At 40.8% G+C, this 15,461-nt stretch overlaps 2 protein-coding genes across 2 annotated transcripts in view; one reads left to right on the top strand and one right to left on the bottom strand.

Annotated features, from left to right (window-relative positions):
• LOC108255941 (coiled-coil domain-containing protein 60) overlaps positions 1-5,689 on the top strand; it is a 43,040-nt gene extending 37,351 nt beyond the window's left edge. Inside the window, exon 15 of the mRNA XM_053674669.1 lies at positions 1,360-5,689. The gene's annotated coding sequence lies outside the window, so the exon portion shown is untranslated. The remainder of the gene's footprint in view (positions 1-1,359) is intronic.
• A 1,504-nt stretch (positions 5,690-7,193) lies between these two features.
• On the bottom strand, positions 7,194-11,816 carry xbp1 (X-box binding protein 1). Its single transcript, XM_017452343.2, is given in 6 exon segments — positions 7,194-8,249; positions 9,274-9,381; positions 9,384-9,440; positions 9,844-9,960; positions 10,058-10,154; positions 11,539-11,816. Coding segments are annotated over 6 exon segments (1,125 nt in total). The 5' UTR covers positions 11,688-11,816; the 3' UTR covers positions 7,194-7,652.
• Between the last annotated feature and the right edge of the window lie 3,645 nt (positions 11,817-15,461).

Here is a 15,461-nt window from a genome sequence, read left to right as displayed (position 1 = left end):
TGCTGTTCAACTCTCGAATCCGGTGCGTTTTCTATAACAGCAGCTCTGCGACGGTACTTCGGCTGCAAGGTCACCGGTTTATATCGGCGCGCTCGCTCGAATACGCTACGTTATCGTTTCTATAGTAACAGGAAAACTTAAAGGGGCTTTTGCACAGCGGACGCTCCATGTAATCTAGCACTGAATAATAAACGGATTAAAGAGTGCGGTGGTGTTTGTGAGCTGTCGAAATCGATGTTTTCTGTAAGGAGTGTGTATATTTCGAATTTACGGAAGGAGTCTCCAGTGTCGGTGCTTTGTGGTTTCTCGGTAACCTGACAAGCTGCGTGGTATTACTTTCCGTAGAAATACAAAAGAAAGGCTGGTCAGGGAACGACTGATTATAGCTGCTAGAACATAAGTGGTAACAGGAGCGAACTTGTTTTGTGGACATTCCACAACATTAAATGTAACTATAAGTGGATAAAAAAAATAAAACGTACTATGTGATGTTCTTTAATAAATAAATTGCTGCATGTGGCGAATTGCGGTGGAATAAAATGGTCAGTGGCATGCGGTTATTGGAAAATATTCAACTTCTGGACGACGACAGTAACTCAGATTCATGTTGTTTATTATTTTCCTATAACGGCACACCACCAAGTGGTTTATTCCTCGCTTATTCACTGTTGTCTGTACAGCCATAACCTCCAGCTTTAAAACTACCAAAAGGTCAGCTTGTAGAGTTCCTGACCGGTTCGTGAGAGCAGAACCAGAACCGATCCCTGTGCTCGTTCTTAATGATAACGACAGACCAGGATGAGTCTGCTCGCAAAACCCTGATACATCATTTACCAGTTTCTGAAATATGAAACGCCGCGTGAGGCTGAAACTTGGTTTTTTTTTTTTTTTTTTTTTTTTTTTTTTGCAGGTGTTCAAAACTGAAAAATAAAGCTTCTTGGTTTTTTATTTTTAACTTCCTTTCCTTTCTGTATTTAGTCTTTCGGAAGAACAACCAGTAGTGTGGTTCTTTACGGCCCTTGCGTTAAAGCTGCAGTGACTGTTCACTCTCTTACACTCTTTGCAGATCAGACAGGAAGATAGCAGTGTGAGGTTATGAGATGTGCTGAGATCTGCACTCACACTTCCTCTGACTCTGAAGAAATGTGCTGCTTGTCTTTTATAATCTCGCTTTATGTCATCGTAGATCATCCCCCCCCCCCCCTTTCACCAGGGGGGTGTTTGAAACTGCAAAAAGTGTACCTCAGATGACTGTATTTATTTATTTATCTATTTATTTATTTATTTATTTATTTATTTATTTTAAGCCAAAGGGTTTTCACGCCAAACACTGATTTTTGTTTACTTTATTATGGCTAGCCCGTCTGGTCCGATCCCACAGAAGAGCTACCGTAGCAGTGTGACGCTCTGGGTAATGTTCTGCTGGGAAACCTTGGGTCCTGGCGTTCATGTGGATGTTACTCTGACACGTACCACCTACCTAGACGTCGCTGCAACCCGAGTACACACCTTCATGACGACGGTATTCCCTAATAGCAGTGTCCTCTTTCAGCAGGATAATGCGCCCTGACACACTGCAAACATTGTTCAGGAACGGTCTGAGGAACGTGACGAAGAGTTCAAGGTGTTGACTCCGATCTCAGTCCGATCAGGCCTCTGTGGGACGAGTCCGATCCATGGAGGCCCCACCTCACAACCTACGGGACTAGTTGTACAGGATCTGCTGCTAACGTCTCTATGCCAGATACCACAGCACACCTTCAGAGGTCTTGTGGAGTCCATGCCTCGACGGGTCACAGCTGTTTTGGTGGCACAAGGTGGACGTACACAATATTAGGCAGGTGGTTTTAATGTATATGCTGTATAGTGGCATTTATTCACCTAGGAGATGTTTTTTATCCAAAGCCATAATGTGAGGCAGAAACCAATCAGACTCAACATCACTTCCAAATACACTGTCGTGACAAACGGTCCTGTCACTGATAAATTCCTAGCGATCAGTCGGTACACTCTAAAAATCGCTGGGAGAAAAACAACCCAAATGGGGTTATTTTCAGCCCAACACCCGGGTAAATATAGGACAGACCACATTTTGGGCTAAACTAACCCGTCAAGTTGGGCTGTTCATTTTAACCCAGCGAGCGGGTTGTTTTTCAACCCAAAGGATGGTTTCGTTTTTTACAAAAACGCTGGGCTCATTTTATTTCACGAACGGGTTAATGTCTTCAGGGTTACTTTTACCGTTTGAAAATGTCAAATCTACCACATTATAAACAAATACATGCGTCAACATGGTGTCTCCTTTATTTATACACAAGAAGGCGTTCGGTAATGCGATGCTAGAGCTGCTAAAGTGGGGTTTATATAGTACATAGACTTCGAAGTGAATGACTCGAGTAAGTCGTATATTTAAGACGAAAAGGTCAGATTTTGATCAAAGGAGACGTTTAAAACATCTAAAAAAGAAGAAAAAAACCCCGAGAAGCCGACTTACGATCCAGTGGCGTCACAAACAAGTACGCCAAAGCTAACGAAGATAGCGGCGCATCTACCGTCATGTAAACTGGACTGTTCGTGCACGTTCGAGCTTTTTCTAGTGTACTGTAATGGTTTTATGGATAAATATATCGATACGAACCTCGTTTCTCCAAATAACTCTAACGGTCTGTCCGAGTGAAAACCGCTACCTCGACCTGAGGTAAAACCTACCCCAAAACTACCCAAGACTGAGAAAATAACCCAGTTAAATGACCCACATGGTTCAACCCAGCATTTGGGTAGGAAAAAAAATAACCCAGCATTTATTTATTCCTTTAATTATTTATTTATTTATTTCTTTATTTTAAGAGCGTAGGACTTTTTCAATACTTGGCATTTTAATATTTTTGGAGATCTTCCATGGGGCGAAAAAAGCTCTCGCGTTGGTTTCATTTCATTTACGAGGTCTCATTAATACTTAACATACAACAACACCCAGTTTCATATTTACCCCCGCTGTAATCTCACGAGCTCGCGAGCCCCTGAAATAGAACGTATAAGTGTGTTCTCGACGGACTTATAGTCCATCTGAGGACAGAAACACGACACTTTCCTCACACGTCCTGACGCACTTTACATCTCGCCCAAGAGCGGAGAAGATCCTTCGACGAGAACACGCGGAACACACAACCGTCAGGAGATACGTCCGCTAGAGTAGGATTGGAGTGATAAAAGCAGATTAAAAATAATCCATCGGTGCCTTTTGCATTCGGTCCAGGTTTTAAAGATGACCCGAGGAGGGATTTCAAACCGACGTTGACGAGGGCGTTAAAAATCATACTGAAACGTAACCCAAGACTACACCGTGCCCTGAAGGTTGATCCTAATTGCCTGAGGCCTCACATGCATGCTAGATGATCCACCATCGCTATTTTAGATCCTAAACTCCATATCCAATACCGTACACGTTTCTCTTTCCCCCTGAATTAGTCGTTTTCGCCTCAAGACCAGTCTTAAAGAACTCGTAAAGCAGTTCGGTCAACGCTGACGGTTCTATTTAGACCGAATTGTCATATATCTTATGTTCCTTGAATCATCTGAGCAGCTGTGTGACCTGCATTACTTCCACCTCATTTCACCAGTATTTCATCATTCCTCGTTATTCTTTAGGCTTCCTCATCTCGAAAGGGAAAACCGAGACATTTTCACCCTGAAGGGGTTTTCCCTGTATAGCGATGGACAGAAACAGCTGGGATCCGGCTTTTAATTTAAGCCCGGACTTCACCGTACGGGACACGGCAGCATCAGCAGGGACAAGATGGCACGGACAGAAAGTCCCACCGCTGACATGTGATCTCCCGCCGGTGTTCTCCACAGTGAAACCATCCCTCGTCTGTATCTCTACACTCTCGTCACCGTCCGGAACGTACCGCGTGACGCCGAAGAGCGTGGGCCGATTTCTCGCCGGTTTCTTTACTTGGCGATAAAAGAAACCGCATCGGTCGTATTTCTTTCGTCAAAACACACAGGCAGAGTGAAACTCGCTGCGTCAGAAACCCCAAACCTCATTTCCTGCCACAGGAAGTTCACGACTAATTATACTGCAGTGTGAACGCACAGAGGCGTGGCGGTGCAAAATAAAATGTGGAGTCAAGTCGACGGGCATACTATGAAAAGCGTGTTGTTATAACAATAAAAAATGCAAAAACTGCGTAAAAATAAGCTGCGTGTGAGTTTTCATTAAGCATGCCAAGTGGAACTCGTGTCTTTTACGCATGTGATGTTTTTAAAGGTCTTATTGTTCCATTTAGCACCGCCCTTCAGAAGCTACATAAGCTAGCTACGCTTCCCAAATTCATAACAGTTTACACCGATCATCCTGTTCAAAAGTTTACACCCCCCCGCGCTCTTAATGTATCGTGTCGCCTTCTTGAGCATCGGTGGACGTTCGCACCTTTTTGTAACAGTCGTGTACGAGTCCCTCGGTCGTCCTCGGTGTGAAAAGACGGATCTGTAGGAAAGGGGTAAAAGATTCTGGAGAAGTAAAGAATGTGTAGGATTTTTCTGAAGAACAGTGGGGAGGTTAAGTGCTCAGGACAAACGAGGAACCCGTGAAGAACTCTCACAGAACATACACACATCACGTCGCGGATCATCCAGGTAACGACACACGGGGTTAATAATGGAGCGCGTGTAAACTTTTGCGCTGGTTCATTTGTGTAAATTCAGTTATTATTGTGTCTTGTGGATTAAATCTAAAAAAAAAAAAAAACAATGCGGTTGTTATGATCTCTCTTATTTAAATAGTTTTTAAATTAATTTAGCCGATTCAGCAAACTCAACTGTGTACTGTGTAACAAGCGAATTAGCAACAATGTAAACATCTATATAAAATATTTTCAAATATTAAACAATCATTAAAGGTTACCTGCATCCTATAGAATTGACATTTTTACATATATTTTTTTCCCTACAGAGTATTTTTTTATTTTTTTCCTGCTACATTGTTTGCAGTTTAAAGTTCATTGTGGCTTCAGTTATCTTCAATAATGTAACCTGACTACTCCTGTTTGACGATGTTAAATGTTTGACGATGTTGTGCTCTAACAGCAATCCCACCCTGCGCTTTCTTTCGTTTTAAAGAAATCCTCTCCGCCCAGACTGACGGATTTAGCCTGAGGACAATAAACGGGTGTGACCAAAAAGAAAATACCACCGTACCCGACGCTTTACAGACGGGAACAGGAATCTGCAGTTTATCCCTGTAGCCAAAGTACAACTGGGCTATTGCATAAGTTAGACTTTCATCTCTGTGTGTGTGTGTGTGTGTGTGTGTGTGTGTGTGTGTGTGTGTGTGTGAGTGATTGCACAGGACCATCTTAACCTGAACAGTGTTTTACACACAGTCCCAGCTTTTATCTTATCTCCTATTATAGAGCAGGACACGTGACAAAGTCTCGCAGGGCAATTCGACCTGTGACGAAGAGACAAAGTCGGCTGTATTGTATATAACGAGCTCGTTAATGATTGACGATTCATTATTTGCAGCTTGCCTTGGGTGAAAGTATTTGATAATTGAATAAAGTTAAAAAGCAAACGTATCAAATTTGACTTCAGAATCGGAGCTTGACATCAGAATTATTCATTCACTCATTCTTCTTCTTCTTCTTTTTATTATTATTATTATTATTATTTTGAATTTATACAATAAATACTGAAACCGAATGTTGACCTGAAGTTGAATTTCACATCCAGGTAAGTTCTCACCAGGTTTTTTCACTCTGTCCTCATCGATGCCGTGGAAGCTGGATTTCAGGAATACGTTGGAAGAAATTCCATTTCGTTTCCGATTTCGATCGCAGGTTTTTGTATTTCGCAATCTTTCTAATGTAATTCTCCTCGCCGAGCCGACCGTTCTGATGTACGACATGCCTGCAGCGGTTTGGTGATTACACTCGGTTTATGGCCTGTTGTGTCCTGCTACTGATTTCTCGATGTGTGTACGGGGGAAATCCGAGCGATTTGAGGTATCATCCGTGTCTGTGAGTCAGATGTGGGGCAGTGGTGGCCTTGGTGGTTAACGCTCCGGGTTACTGATCGGAAAGTCGGGGGTTCGAGCCCCAGCACTGCCAAGCTGCCGCTGTTGGGCCCTTGAGCAAGGCACTTAACCCTCTCTACTCCTCTCGCGCTCTGACCCCAACTTCCTGACATGCTGGGGTATGCGAAGAAAAGAATTTCACTGTGCTGTAACATATACATGACCAATAAAGACTCGTTATCTGGTGCGGGACGAGTTCAGGTGCTGAAGGTTTCCTATGGAGATAGTAAATCTAAACAGTCTTGCTCCTCTAGACTCATTTTACATTAACGTGTATTGCGAATTTCCATAGGAAATGTTATAATAATGAGAAACTATGTATAATGTCGGTCTTGTCCATTTTTTTTTTTCTATACACAATGGACTGCAGCGTAACTCCATACAGCGAGGCTGAACATACGGTACCTCTGAGCTAAACTTATTCTTCCTGATAGAGAGATTTTTTTTTATTTTATTTTTTTTTTTATTTAGAAGGACCGAGAAAGAATCCTCGTTAACTGACAGCACGCAGAAATCTATTTCAGCTGAATCCGAAAGTGGATTTCCAGCCAGCATATTCAGAACCGCTTACCACGTTCATTTTTAATACCCGAGTAGATTTACCATCTTCAGCATCATATATAATTATCCCGTAGCGCATTTCTTTTACCATGTAAGACACAAGGGTTATTCGGAATGGACGTTTGAGAGCGATATTACATAGTCATTAATTTGTGGACATATTCTGTCAGTTACAAGTGTTTATAAAAGCAGAGTGTACAAAATTAGCTGATTTTTTTTTTTTCGGGGGGGGGGGGTGTGTGCGCGCGTGTGGGTTTTATTTAAATCCGTGTACACCTGCCGAAACCGAATATGGTTTTGCAAACTGCTCCTTCCTTAACGAAATACGTCTCTCTTTTGCATGCAGCTCAGTCAGAAGTGCGGTGTAGACATCTGGAATCGGATTACGACTAATCTTGAGCAAGAGCGTTGTTCTGCAGACCGTATAATTACAGATTACAGGACTGTGTGAGCTGTGGAAGTCTGTACACTGATCCCAAGATGTGTATTGTGTGTATTAAAACACGGCGCACACGAAAAAACAAAACAAAAAGGGGGGAAATCGAGACCATCAAGATGCGATGCATAATTTTTTTTTTAATGCAATACATGATTCCATGAGGAGGGCGCTAATAAAGATTACATTTTACAATGTTAAAGCAGACATTACGATTACAGGACTCTGGAATAAGGTACAAATAAATACATCTCTTTTTTTAAAAAAAAAAAAAAAAAAAAAAAAAAAACCCCCCCCAACAACTTCCCCGCAGAGAACTTCCCTTCTCCCAGACAAAAATACTGAACATGAATCTCAGATTCATCCAATTGCTACTTTTGGCGCTCCAGTGTCCATTTCTCAGCAGAGAACAAACGGCAGTTATTTTCCGTATTAAACAGGGTTTCATTTTTCGTTTGTTTTTTTTTTTTAAAAAAAAGGATTTTTGTGCCGACTGTACATTAACGAAGCGTATAGTAATCGCTTAGTACGCTAGGATTACATTTAAACCAAACGGATTGGTTTTATTTATTTATTTATTTAGACGCTAATGAGTTGCGGGAAGAGTTCGTTAGCAAACATGTCTTCCCAGGCGCTGTCGGAGCAAAGCGGGGACGACATGTTGCTGAAAGGGGAAGGTGACCTTTCGTATCCAGAGTCACTGTACGTATCGGAGATCAGGTACGCCGCCTTGTCGTAGCCTCCGAAAGAAGGGGACGCCTCGGACAGGAAGTCGTCGACCCCGATCGAGTCGCTGTCGGTCACGGGGATGACTACTTCCTCCGGTTCGTCCTTGACGGACACCGTTTCGACTTCCACCTCCACTTCCTCGTCTTCGGAGGACGGCGAGAAGACGACGGTGTCCTGCTCGTCTGCGATGCTCACTTCGTAGGCGCCCTCCTTTTCCTCCTCCTCCTCCATCGCCACCGGTTTGGTGTAAATGTGGTCGAACTGGATCAGTTCATTAAGGGCCTCCAGCTTAACTGGTGCGGTCCCCACAGCTCCAGGTGAGGGGGAAGGTAGCGAACCGGTGGCCGAGCCGACCAGCAGGAGCTGCTGAGCCAGGTCCGGCTCCTGAACTTCTTTGAGGAAAAGCTCTGGTTCAATGATGTCCAGAATGCCAAGCAAGAGATCAGACTGTGGAGCAAGAAAAATCAAAAGAGTCACAACATGGTCCAGAATGAACAAGATTCATCATCATTAGCATCATTCTTTCTAGCTTAAACACTAACGACTTCCCGGAAGTTCCACCAAAACACATCAATGTCCCCTAATAAGCAGAACATACAAGAACCAAATGACCGTTTCCATAGTTACCAACAACTAACTACAGAATCATGCTTTCTGATCAGACTTTCCACGTAATACAGGTCCTATCATTTCTCCAAAGAATTGCATCGCACGCTCAATTCAAAATTACCACTTATCTGCATGATTCAACACCACATCCTTCTCTAGAAAACCAGCACAACAAGAAGAAACACATTACGAGAACGCTCCAAAACGAGTAACCGCACGACGCATCTGACTAGCCGTGATCTGCTTAGCTAGCAAACCAGCCAAACAAGAAGTGACCGGCGTTTCAAACCGCTTCATCACAGACAGTTTAATTCATGCCGAACGAACCAGATGAACAGGAACGGTGCGTTAGGTAATGAGAGCATTTCCTGGAGTGAATTCCTGTAATTATTTTTTTTTTTTTTTAAATATAGAAACCGAAGCCAAAAATATTTGAAGAATTTGGAAGTCGTTTCTTTTTCTTTATTGGTTATCAAAAACTATTGTTCAAGTGTAAGCAGAAGGAGGTGGGTGGTGGGGGGGGGATGGTAAACCCAACATATTAGTGGCCTTTGTTCCCGGAGATCTACTCTCTTACAAGATTAAGTCCTGGCCCTTATCCAAACACATACCTGCTCCAGGTAATTAAAAGTACCACGTTATCCGGATTCCACAATAAACGAGCGCACCAGTAACTTAAGTGTACCTTAGAACGCGATGAATCGACCCCAAACCCGCCACGTTCGATTCACTTCCCGTGCGAGTCGAGTCAGTGATTCAGCTCTACGAATTTGGTCGGAAGCGGAACGGATTAAACCCGGAGAGCGCTACAACTAACCCAAGAGACCTGGAGTGTAAAACAAATTTAAAAAAAGACGCTCACCTCAGAGTCTGCAGCGCCAGGAGTGTGAGGATCCAGGGTGAACTCTTCGGCTTTGATGACTGCTGGGCCTGCACCTGCTGCGGAGGCACACGTAGCCTGAGTGCTGCTGACTCAGAAGACCCGTTCAGCAAAACCAAATCGCTCACGCTGGACTCCAACACCTGCACCTACACACACACGGGGGAGGAACGGTAAGAACTGCAAGCCATTTTTAAAAATCTATAATAAATAAAAGTAATAAAAATCATGCATTTATACATGTAATGTGTAGTATTACAACCACAGTATGAGGATTATTATACGGAAAATTGGAATAAAACGGCCACTCGATTCAAATTCATTAAGAACAGGGTTAAGTGGCTCATCTAAGCCGTTTCCACCATATGGTAGCAGAACCACCACGATGATTTAAACAGCTTGTTTGCTTCTCCTCAGTTTTAAAAGTTCAAGGTTCACGTATATCCCTCAGTTGAAGAAATACAACGCCATCGTCGAGCACCATTCCATGCACCGCCTTTCATCGTCCAGCTTAAAAGACCCTCCAAAGTCTTATCTCGGCGTGTGCGTTACCTTCTCTTTCCTGACCAGAGTGTCCAACCCCAGCCTCTGTCTCAGCTCCTCGTTCTCGCTCATCAGATCGCTCGTCCTTTCTCTCAGCATCTCGTTCTCCAGGTGAAGTTTCTGATTCTGGAAGGAGGAGGAGATCAGTCAAGGTCAGGTTACATACAATTGTGAGGCCTTTTTTTTTTTTTTTTTTTTTTTTAAATTATCCAACTAAATTTACTTCATGCTCCAGTTCCAGGACTTGCTGCTCCAGTTCTCCCATTTTAGCCTTTTTTCTGTCTCTTGCCGTCTGTGCTGCAACTCTGTTCTTCAGTTTCCTATAACGAAACAAAAAAACACAGTCACCTTGGATATTTGCTCAAAACTTTTTTTATTAGATGCAGCCGAGTGAACGTGCATGCAGAGAGAGATTTATTCGACATGTTGTATAATAACGCAAGTGATTTGCATTAAATCCGCAAATAAGTGCAGTGAGATATTCAGCCATGTCTTTGCCACGCAGGCAGAACTGAATGTGTATAAACAGGTGTGGCTTCGGGGTTGCCAGATTGGCATTTTATGTGCATCTCAATCCTGGTTTAAGTAGTAATATAGGGCAGGTTTAAGCAATTAATCTTATTAACACTCTACTTTAAATCTACTGGTGCCCTTGTAGCACAAATTAACGCAATGGGAACGTCAAGAAAGTACGCAGGGGAAAGGCTCGATCTGGCAACACTACACGCTAATATAAATACTTTATAGTTTATATAAATCCTGTTTCAAGTTCAAACCTAAAATCTGGACTTACAAGCTTAAATACAAGCCAAAATATACTTTTAAAAAACCCAGGTAGTTCTCTTTTGCTTTATTATTATTTTTAAATGTCATCACTCCCCTATATATACAGTTTTCCAGATCATTTGTTGATTAGTGCTGATTTATATGCAAGCTTGTGTGTTTATAGTTAATTTCTAGGCTATGTGAAAGCAACAACAAAAATTAATCAATTTTTTGAAAAAAAAAAACCGTAGAAAGACGTGTAGATAAGGAGCTAAGGGGAAATACAGCTCATTTCTGGCGACTGTACTATATTTAATCTAATTTTAAAGGAAACTGGCAACCCTGGTTAATAGGCTTTAGCGGTTGTGTAGCCATTTAACGGGGGGAAAAAAACCCCCCGTTGAACCCCACAGACACTTCATATACACACACCTTAAACAACACTTAAGAATAAAACTTTTTGGCTATAAAGAGATTGCACAAATGTTTGGCAATATGTTTGGGAGACAGTTGAAAACCCCAGCCTGTTTTTTTTTTTTTTTTTAAATATTAAATATCTCACGCTCTATCTGGCAACCCTGCTTAATAGGCTCGAAGTTTAATCATAAATATCCATCGGAAACTCCCATTTTATGCACGGTAAAGTAGATTTCACGACATAGATTATAAAGAACAGAAGTGATTGCATTAATGAAGTATATGAAAAAGAAAGATGGTGAAAGTGAGAACGAAAAAAAAAAAAACACATTCCTTCTGTTCTCGCTTAATAAATGCAAACCTACCCAATCTGGCAACCATGATGTCGAAATTTATCCATTTCTCAGTCGATACGGAACAATTTATCGATTTATAACACACTCAAAAACAGCCTCGAGGATAGCGAAGACTAAAATTGTATTATTAAATCTTTTTAAGAAAGCGTTAACCCAGCGTTCTCACCTCCGAAGTGCTTTTTCCTCAGGACTCAGATGTGTGAGTCTTTGCCTTTTCCGTAAAGGAGGAGAAGCGGCATTAGAGTCACTGGAGTGTGAAGAAGAAATGAGAAGCACTTTATGGGCTCCTCCGGGCCCTGCTGCCACCACAACCATTGTGTGTTTGTTTTCGGGATCTCGGAAACCCGATTAAATCTATATTATTAAAGGAGGAAAGAGATTTAAGGTAAATCTCTACGCTTCTTCTACTCCTCTTCTTGCCCCACAGAAAATGCCGGCTGTGGTTCCTTGGCATTCTATATCTACTGTCGTGGTGCGTTTTGATTGGTTGACCGGGACGTCTGCGTCATGAAGACTCGTATGCTTATTGGTCAGAAAATCTGATGTACTTTACATTCAGTTTGCTAGAATTTGCATACTAGCGTACTACATAGTGAAGTGTGCATACTTTTAGTGCGATAGTATCACATTTCCAGTGTTTGTTTTTGTGCATGTGGAGGCCAAACATTTCATCAGATTGCATCATATATTCCGGCTAGTGAGCTGGTTTCAGTAATTAGATCAGCTTTGGAAAACTTTTGACACTTTAAATAAAAACAAAACAATTTGATCTAGTTTAGCAGTTTACTATAATCTCTTATCATACTAAAATAACCGCAAGGGATTAGATATCACATTTATGGTTTAATACGAATGAAAAAGTAAAGAGAACTTTTTTTTAAAAAAATACCCCACAACAACGTCAATTTATACTATCAAAAATAATTTACTACCTATAATCTGAATTCTGGATTCTGATTGGTCGGAAGGTGTCTATAACAGCAGCTCTGACAGTAGTGCAGCCGCAAATCACAGGTTCATATTAATGCACTCGCTATGGGATAATATTTTATCGTTACTATAATAGCAACTTGCACGTGGACGCTACATAAATGGATTAAAAACGTGTCGTTAACGCAGTCATCTCCGGACGTATTGGAACAGCAAGGACGATTCTTTTGTTCTTGCTATACGCTGAGAAGACACATCTAGATGGAAACTATCAGGAAATCAGGAGAGCTGAAATTCTGATATATTTTGATCTCAAACCCAAATGTCTTCAGTTCCAATACTTTTGGATGGGACTGTTTGGTGAAGCATTCTATAAGGATGCATTTATTTAGCGTATTATTATTATTATTATTTTTTTGGAAGGAGTCTCCAGTGTCAGAGTTTTGTAATAGTCGGAGGTAAAGCTGTAACTTTACTTTCCTGCCGTGGTAAAGTCTTCAGGTTTCATTCCAGTCTCATTTTTAATATAAATTATTTAAGAAATCACCTAAGTGTTTACCTTAGACTTCAAATGCCTTCTGTGTGTTTTAAGAGGTTTTGTGTAGACGAGAGGTTGGATTAGATTCAATTCATCTTGACTGACAGGATGAACACACAGGATGAACATGAGTAATAATGATAGATGTTTTTAAAAGCTCTAAGAGTATGATAAAGTGTGAATACAAAGTGATCAGCTTTACAGCACAGATCACGTGGGAAAGGCCACACGTCATTGAGCCCTTAAAGACGTACTTCTCTTCTGTATTTATCATGTATCTAACACAAAGAGCTACAGTAAGAGTTTAAAATAAATAGTTTGGGGTGCAGGGTGATGATACGTCCACATACAGAATTTCTCTTTTACACCAAATATCCAGTTTCGAGCTTAGGAAAGACATTTTAGTTCTGAATGCCAATTACATTCTTTCTTTCCTTCCCTAATTTCTTCATTCCTAGCTTCTTTCTTTCTTTCTCCAATTTCTTTATTCCAAGCTTTTTTCTTTCTTTCTTCCCCTAATCTCGTTCGTTCTTTCTTTCTTTCTTTCTTTCTTTCTTTCTTTCTTTCTTTCTTTCTCTTTCTTTCTTTTCCCAATCTTTCTTTCTTTCTTTCTTTCTTTCTTTCTTTCTTTCTTTCTTTCTTTCTTTCTTTCTTTCTTTCTTTCTCTTTCTTTCCCCAATTTCTTTATTCGTTTCTTTCTTTCTTTCCCCAATTTCTTTATTCCTTTCTTTCTTTCTTTCCCCAATTTCTTTCTTCCAAGCTTTTTTCTTTCTTTCTTTCCCCAATATCTTTATTCCTTTCTTTCTTTCTTTTCCCAAGCTTTCTTTCTTTCTTTCTTTCTTTCTTTCTTTCTTTCTTTCTTTCTTTCTTTCTTTCTTTCTTTCTTATTTACCTTCTTTCTTCCTTTCCTAGTTGAAAAAACAACAATAATAATAAATATTTTAGGATTAGTTTTTTTTAAAAATTGTATTTAATTACAAGTTGTGCAGAAAAGGTGTAATAAGAGGCTTGGAGAATATCAATCTGTCATGTGTAATGGCAGTGTGTGTGTGTGTGTGTGTGTGTGTGTGTGTGTGTGTGTGTGTGTGTGTGTGTGTGTGTGTGATTAGCCTGTGAATGGTAGTGTGTGTGTGTGTGTGTGTGTGTGTGTTACAGGCTAGATGGTGAGCAGAGTGTCACGTGGACATGTCTGAGCAGAGGACAATCGCAATAAACAAATCACTGTCGTAAAATGCAAAAGCTTTTTACTCCACTGCTGTTTGGGGTGGGAATCAGAAGCAGGTCAAATGAGGGGTTTATTTTATGTGTATGATGATGTTAAGGGAAGAAATGTGATTTTCTTGGATTTTATCCTCATGGGAGTGCAAGAAAGAGAAGAAGAGCTTAGAAGAAGTTAAATCATTAAAGCATTAGATATAGAGTTATCTGATAGCTATCAGTGAGGTTATAATCCATTCATTATAATGACACACCAACAACACAGTCAACAAATTTTTTTTTAGAAATATATGTTCAAAAGTGGGATTTTATTTGGTTTTCGAAATTAAAACTTGCTTCATGTACTTCTTCAAAGGCCTCGTCTTTCCATCCAGTGCTTTTCAGAACGAGTTCTAGTTTGTCTTTGCTTATTTCCACCTAATGGTTTTATCTTCCGATGAAAAGTGAAATATTATATTATTGTGAAATACTTATTTGGCTGAGGTTTATTAAAAAAAACAAAACAAAAAAAAAACAAAAACCCCATATGACTTCTAAAATGCAGTCGTCACACTACGCACTTAACATTTTTGCATTTTCCGTGTGGATGGAGATATTTTGTGTGCAGGATATTATTTGAACGCGGAGTTCCTGTATCGACAGGATATCTATCCATAGCCATAGAAAATCTTGAGAAATTTGAATCAGACAAATGAGGAAGAAGGCGATATTCATTCTGTTCTCTTTTATTTTGCGCATAAAATCACACAGAAATGTGCTTACACTAACCTCAGCCCTAATCCTAACCTTAACCTTTGGAACATTTTGTACGAGTTAAATAAAAACTGTCTTGCATTTTGTGTAATTGTCATTTATGACAATGTGGCACTGCTGTCTGTAGATGCTAAATGGTAAAATCTCTATGATTACATCATCATCATCATCATCATAATAATAATAATAATAATAATATAGCCTGTAAACTGATGGAAATCTCTGGCTGGTTCTTAAAATGGTTAAGAAAGCTTTGGCCCTGTTTAAACTAGTGCGTTTTGGTTTTAAAATGAAAACGATCCTCGTCCGTGCTGGCGTTTCCGGCGTGTTTCAGAAACGACCTCCGTCCACACTACATGACTGAAAACGCCTGTCACATGACCATTCATGCACACTGGGCATGCAAGTGTAAACAGGAAGTTGGTTGCAAGTCCAAACCGGCGTTCCGTGTAGGGCTTACGCCCCTCGAAATGAGATTTGTTGGCGATCGCTCTAATCGTAGCTCGCCTCTTGCGCATGTAGCAGCTGCAGTGTTATAAAATACAGAATTGAACCGCACAACGGCTGCTCAGAATGATGACAAAGCCAGCAAAGCTTGCAGTTCGGTCTCCGTGTTGTTGCGTATACGATCGAGGAAGCGTCACGGTCAT

This window comes from Ictalurus punctatus, chromosome 22 (assembly GCF_001660625.3).
Source record: "Ictalurus punctatus breed USDA103 chromosome 22, Coco_2.0, whole genome shotgun sequence".
Lineage (NCBI taxonomy): Eukaryota > Metazoa > Chordata > Actinopteri > Siluriformes > Ictaluridae > Ictalurus > Ictalurus punctatus.
Note: the sequence above shows the minus strand (reverse complement) of the source record. Positions and strands in the feature narration are given on the sequence as shown.